Source organism: Syzygium oleosum, unplaced genomic scaffold (genome assembly GCF_021117445.2).
Source record: "Syzygium oleosum isolate NSW1041296 unplaced genomic scaffold, Sole_v2.1 Sole_v2.02, whole genome shotgun sequence".
Taxonomy (NCBI): Eukaryota; Viridiplantae; Streptophyta; class Magnoliopsida; order Myrtales; family Myrtaceae; genus Syzygium; species Syzygium oleosum.
Genome location: NW_026607486.1, coordinates 33275 through 40177, shown reverse-complemented (window position 1 = coordinate 40177; position 6903 = coordinate 33275). Strand labels below are relative to the sequence as shown.

At 40.9% G+C, this 6903-nt stretch overlaps 1 protein-coding gene across 1 annotated transcript; it reads right to left on the bottom strand.

The window, feature by feature from the left end:
• Positions 1–1253: 1253 nt before the first annotated feature.
• Positions 1254–5410, bottom strand: LOC130136656 (E3 ubiquitin-protein ligase SPL2-like). Its single transcript, XM_056306760.1, has 6 exons — positions 5005–5410; positions 3779–3880; positions 2839–3009; positions 2536–2657; positions 1860–1979; positions 1254–1749 (listed from the first exon to the last, which is right to left on the bottom strand). The coding sequence occupies exons 1-6, from the start codon at positions 5380–5382 to the stop codon at positions 1455–1457; spliced, it is 1188 nt and encodes a 395-aa protein (XP_056162735.1). The 5' UTR covers positions 5383–5410; the 3' UTR covers positions 1254–1454.
• Positions 5411–6903: the final 1493 nt, after the last annotated feature.

Genomic DNA, 6903 nt, shown 5'->3' with positions numbered 1-6903 from the left:
GAGATCCCAAGACCTTTCCCCATACTTAACAAGTCCTGCTATGAACACTAGAATCGAACAGACGCAAGAATTGGCTTTTTAGGACAAATAGAGCACGTAACCAGCAATCCCAAGCTGGTAAGCTCAGCCATAGGTCATCGTCTTCCAAGGAGTAAGCCGTGACAGTGTCGGTAACACCGAGGTAGAAGAGAAGGAAGAGGGCCCAAAATGCCTGGAGATGGCTCATCGGATGATAACCGGGATTTCTTGTGCTTTCTCCTTGTTGCCACAAGAGTTAGCCTTAAGAGTCGGCTAGCAGGTAAGTCGGCCAGAGAAGAAAGCTGAGCCAGACTCCTACCGTGTGCTCGCGGTGAGAGCCAAAAAAAGATGATTTGTCGAAAAAGGCTGAGGAGAACCATCATGTGGCGCTTTCCTCCTCTTTGAGGAGGTCTTCATGGCGATTTGCTTGATCTGGTAACTGAAAATGAATGAGGGAGAAGAACCAAGATTCTTCTGCTAGATTATGGTACTGTTGTACATCATCTTGATTTGGATTGAATATTCATTGTGAACAGTACCTGTGATCAAAATGGTAAAAGCTCGTTCTTAACCTGATAACTGCGATACGCCACCTTCCATGCATACTGATTAGTCTTCTTGTCAGTGAGAGTGACATTTTCAGCCATTTGTTCATACTTGACAGCGATAATACGAGTTTATCCATGCCAGAGCCAAGGAAGTTAGCTGAAAACTTTCGCATAAGGGGCTTAGCAACATCAAAAGCTAGCTTGCCACAAGAGTTTGCCAGTCACAAAGCTCTCGGTAATGCTTTTGAGTTGTTACTGATGCTGATTATGCTTTCGCCAAAGTTGAATTAACAAATATTCTTTCTTTACATTGCTTGTTTGAACGTATCATCATATTCTTTTAGCAATGTTGAGAACTAAACCAGTCCGTTGAGGCAAAAGACGAGATAATAACTAAAATTGGAAAAAAATGCCCCGCAAGTTACTTGATGGATTTTGCTCTTCAGTCTTCACAGGCAGAAAAAGAAAAGGCAGTTCGCCTGTCTAATGTTTTTTCCCCTTGAAAAAGAAGATGAAGGCGCTGGAAAACAAGAAGAAAGAAGGCGCAAAGTGCAACCTTCTCCATGCGATGAGGAAGAGATCAACATTATGCACGCTTGCCATCAGTATTCATGTCCAATCAGAAGCATGAATTGCATCCTCCTGATTTGCCTTCTAGTAAATGTCCAAATAATTAACAAGACTCAATTTACAGAATAACACTATACTCACGGTAGGAGATACGTACGGAGCATCTTTACTTGTTTACACAAGAAATAATCACCAGTTCACTGTGGTCTCTCTATTAAAGGATGGACATGCTCTTTTTCTAAGAATATTTCAAGGAAGAAAAGCTAACAATTACGTCTTCCCACCCTTTGACTAACAGAAACAGAATCAATAATATACTCAAGAATTATAGATCCGGACTGAATTGAAGATCGTCTGCCTACAAACAGTGCATTTTGGTGAAACCTCCCGTTCCACAGATAATGCACATAGATGACAACACACGAGATGACCGCATGGAACAAAAGCGGATCTCCTCCTCCTCACTAAACAAATTGCACATAACTGTCCATCTGGTACATCTTCTGATTCATCCTCTGCAATGGGAGTGTTGGGCTCGTCGACTGCAGCACGGCTCTGCTGCAGCCGCTCATGCCGTCTACGCTGCCTCCACTCTTTCCATCTGTACCAATTTCTGAGGAAAGAATATTCAGCATAAGTCCAGTGAAGTCAAAGATTATCACGTATTGAAGTCAACAGGATATAGAATAAGGATTACAAATTACTTGATCGATAGCAACCAACCTCACAAAAGCAAATCCAAGGATACCAATTGATGCCAATCCAAGAAAAATACTAGTCCAGAAGAGTATCTTTGTCCGGAAGGCAAGAACAATCACCATCTGATCTTTTGCCATCTCGGTACTGAAACATGTCAAAGCAGTCCATTCAATAGCAAATGACACTGTCAAGGAAGGGCTGCCAGCGCAAAATCTAAGTAATAGACTTTAAAGCATAATTATGTCGACTGCCCTATAGGGAAATTTGAAATGGTCAATTCTCAACAACTTGAGTCATGTGAAGTGGACTGTTCGTTGCACAACATTTCATACTCAAACAAATGACAAGCATCACAGGGAGAGGCGCCACAATTTCTTTTGATAGGTAAGGGGAGAAATACTATAATAATAGGTGGTTGTGCAGATCACCCAAAAATCCATGAAATCACACAACTGTTGAACTCTCCATGTTATGCAAAATGCAACCAGACAGACTTCCGAAGACGAAATTCACTACATATTCAAATACTTCTAGAAAGCTTGACCAAAATTAGAGTGAATAAATTAGTACACATGGGTCGATTTATAATAAAAGAAAAAAGTGCACATGGGTAATAAGTCCACAAATGAGAAAAGAATCTCCTCAAGCAACCATCAAGACCAATCCAATGTCCATCCATCACCATGAGAGGAACACTCACAGGAAATATGGAAGATCATTGCATGACTTGATCTCTGGAATGCCGTCTTTCAAAAAGCAATGGCCAACAGCAGTGACATACTTTGCTATTGGAAGAATTTTCTCCTCATCAAGAAGTCCAACCTTCAAAAACAGAGGGAGAAGAGCATCGGGTCAGATACTTGTATCAAAGTGAATGCATCAAAAGTACACGATTGAAGGAACGGCAAGGTCTAGATTATCCTGAAGATCTACAAGGTGCAAGAAACATCGCAGTTACCCATCTGCATCAAGAAGTGAATGTCATCATACGTTGCGAACTTACAGGGTATTCATGACCAAAAAGTGCCTGAAGGAATGTGCAAGGAGAAGCATTAATCGGCTGCAGTTGTCGATATACTGTGGTAAGCGGTAGATGATGCTTTGAACCATCCATGTTCACAACAACATAATTCCCTACTGGCACTGGACTGCCATTAAGTAGTACAAAAGGAACCTGCAGTCATACTAACAGATGTAAGCAAGTCCGACAACTAAAGCAGTAAGCCAATAATTGACTGCTCTGTTCTAAAACATCCAAGCCAAGTTTTTCATCGTACATAGTTAAGAGCATCAACAACAGGAAAAGGTGTTACAGAAATTAATATATATATATAAAAAGACAATCTCAATAAGATGATTTATGCAAACTTTTCTTGAGGAATCTTCAGTTCTGTTGGCCAAAAAGAGAGGAACCTCTGGCTTCTGAAATCTCAAATCTCCATCGCACAATGCAAGAACAGAAGCAATGACTAAATGCTCAAGACTGAAAAGCTAAGCCTTGTCAAGTTGCCTTATATCTCTCAATATCTTTAGCTTCACCAACTGCACATGTATTTAAGAAAAGCAGTAACCTCCCTTCTACCATGATTAAGCACATCAACTTTTACCTGCTTCTAAAGAATAGAAATCTCCCTGCCTTTTAATTTGGGACATCCCGTTGTTCAGGACATGGACACCATATGATGTCCCATGGCAACACCAATTTTAACATGTCTACAATCGCGGTTGTACGTATAGTCTCCCAGACATTTCCAGTGTCAAGGTCAAAAATAAAAATGTGATAATACCCCTTAAACCAGAAGGAGGTCCATGGTTCCTAGCTGAAGACAAACATTGTGAAAGTAAACCCACTCAAAGAACAAGTAATGTTAGCTTTAACAGCAGTTTTCCAGCAAAAATATAGCTTCAATATAAGAACCAACCTCTGGAACAATTCTACGTACCGTTCTTAGTGATGAGGATTTTCGTTCTCGCAGGGATCTTGACAAGATAGCGAGTAGATCCGAAGTCCATCCAAAAAATCTCTTCCACCCATTGTATATGCACTTCATAATGGAAAATAGAAGATCAAGCTTATCAGATACGTTGCAGAAAAACCATAATTGGCACGAGTAATTACGGCATTTTAATGCATGAACTGCAGTTATAATTGTTCCATTAGTGGATTCCGCATTACTAAGACCTGTCCTTTCATTGATATTATAGTTCTACAAAGAAAGAAAAAAAATAAAAAAAGAACTTATCGTATAGTTCGAGTAAGATCCCCCAAAGCAGGTGACAGGATATGTGGACGCACTCAACTATAAACTCACAATTAGGGGAGAGAAGGGTATAGGCACCCGGTGCATGCAAAAGCCCCTCAAATATGAGAGGACACCGAACAGCAGGGAGACCCCGAATCCTAGATTTTCCTCTGTACTTCCTAAATATTGATCTTCCCCTTGCTTCTAGCTTTTTCTCTAGGTATGCACACCAAATCAACTTTCTGGCGGTGTCTTCCCAAACCGGACTGGCATATCCTTCCTAACTAAGGCCCGACGACACCAGTGCATCCATCTCCAACCCATTGTAGTTCCCCAAATAAATATATCTCAAAAGAGAATGAAAGTGGTGCACGTATCCTCCTCCAACAACTTACTCTGTTAAGCCAAGACTATTTGCTATAAGCTTGAAAACTCTCGACTTTCAAATTGTCAGGTTTACTTCAGAGCACAAATGAAGAATTGCAGGAACACAACTATACAAGCAAATGCACTTATACCAGATGATGTAGCTAAGTCAATGATTCAGCCTCCCAACAATTCATGAAATCCTCCATCGTCTCAACATCCACTTACATTGAGACCCCACTTGGAAAAAGAAGCAGCAGGGACTATGACATTTGCAAAACTAATCACACCCAATTCACAAGGACTCCTCGATACCTCAACTATCAATTTGCTTCCATTTCGCAGTCTAGTGGCATTGAAAGAGAAGACTGGAGTTGGCAATACAAGACATGACTCGCTTACACTGATGCAGAACACAAAGATAGAACATCCGAACTACATTCACCCCTTGTACACATCTTCATGTTTTAATGCTACCACGAATTGTCAGACAAAGATCACTTTCCATTATGTTAAATAATCGAGTAAAATAATCCATAACAGTGCGTGTACACACTTACAGTTTGAGTCCTCTGTATGATCACCGCCGCCCTATCACCGGAGATATGCGAGAACAAGACATTCTCCCTCAAGCTGCCACACTTCCCTCCTTCGGCAGCCCATTTCGCCATCACGGAGCCGCGCACGATCACGAACACCTCTCTTTCCGACCGGCTCGACGAATCGGAACCGCCTTCGACATCGAGCATGGACCGGAGGTCGGAAGCTAGGACCGACGGGGCATCCTGGAGCTTGCGGAGAGCGGAGGAGCTGGAGGTGAACTTGACGATCGTGCGGGCGGCGGCGTAAGCAAGGGTCAGGCCGAGGACGGCGGCGCCGTCGATTGAGAGGGCGATGTTGGAGAGGAGAGAGACTACGGCTTGCTCGTGCGAGGACATAGTTGAGAATGATCCGGAAAAGTGAATCGAGAATTCTGTATATTTCTATATATAATAATAAAAAGTATATAAGTCTATTCATAAATTTTATAGAATGACTATCTACCGTAGTAAAATATTATAAACAATCAAAAAGATATTTAAAATATCAATTAAAATCTATCGAAAAGATATTCATAATATGAGATATAATAAATAATTTAAATATATCTAACAGATAGAGTGCGATTTTGGAGAATTACATGGTGGTGGTATGTGGTAGTGTACCTAGGCGGTCACATGTGAGCGGATCAGTTTTTGCCTTTTCTAAATGTTAACTACTTGATTTTAAGTTTTTTGTCTAAGAATAATCGGATCATGTCAAAGTAGTCTCCAAATGTTGTAAATGATGGCAATTTTCTTCCTACTATGTTATGTACAGGACCATAATTACGTAGTTAAAAAATGGAACATAATAAGTATACGACCTAAAAAATGACCAGTCCGAGACTCAGTCTAGTTGTCCTTTTTCATTTTTCCATTTTTTTTTCACTCCCCAGTCCATTTTTCCAATTTTTCTTTGAAATTGACTAATAACGAGTTCTTCGGAAAAACCATGGCATAAAAAAAAATTACGTAGGAAAGCAAGACTCATGATATGTTTGATGAAAAGATAACATAAATTTGAATTGAATTCACAAAAAATCTCGATTCTTTATTTTCCCTCTTTTTTGAAAAACACTAAGGTTATTCATAGTGGAATGACATTGAATCCACTACTAACCTAGACTACATGGACTGACCAGAGATCTGTAGTAAAGTAAGTAAATTGCAAGACTGAGGATTAGAAGACTTACTTCACCGATGACCCTTATGGGAATCTCATAGACATACCCATGTTACATGGCTCAATTTTTATTCTAGAAGGCTTAACAAAGTGGAGTCAAAAGGATGATCGAACTAGGGGTGTGAAAAAGAATAGGGAATCGCCCGGACCTTCCGAAACAGGTGGTTCCTAAGAAAACCGATCCAGTTCCTGGTTTCAGGTGTGGAACTGCCCACCTGCCTACTCGGACCGGACCGGACTGGTAATATAATAATAATAATAATATAATATATTTATTTAATTTTTAATTAAAAAAGAAGAAAAATCATAAATTCATAAATTAAACCTAACTCTCTTGATGCTCATAACCTCACACTGAGCCGAGAAACACCTTTTTCGCTTTCGCCTCACGCTCACGCTCACGCTCACGCTCACTCTCACTCTCACTCTCTTACTTCTCGGTCGATACTCACCTCACCGTCTCCGACTCTCCGTCTCTCCGTCTCTGTCCTTGGCTGATGGGACTGATTCCCGAGTGGATCCATGGAACCAACAAGCGGTTTCCGATTTCAATTTTTCAGGATTAGTCCTTAGTGGGCGGTTTCCAATTCTAGGGTGGGAACCGCTCACCCGGACCATGCTCATTCTTAGATCGGACTAGCCGCAGGCATGCAGACTAAGTCAAGTCCTCATGACTCCGGCTTGGTCGAAAAGCC

Bases quoted from the DNA above. Each gene is read 5' to 3' on its own strand.
- LOC130136656 (XM_056306760.1), bottom strand. From the start codon at position 5,382: ATGTCCTCGCACGAGCAAGCCGTAGTCTCTCTCCTCTCCAACATCGCC. The intron at 3,881-5,004 runs GTAAGTGTGTAC...TCCATTATGAAG, and splicing joins TCATACAGAGGACTCAAACT to TGCATATACAATGGGTGGAA. The intron at 2,658-2,838 runs GTAAGTTCGCAA...CTGTTTTTGAAG, and splicing joins TTTTTGGTCATGAATACCCT to GTTGGACTTCTTGATGAGGA.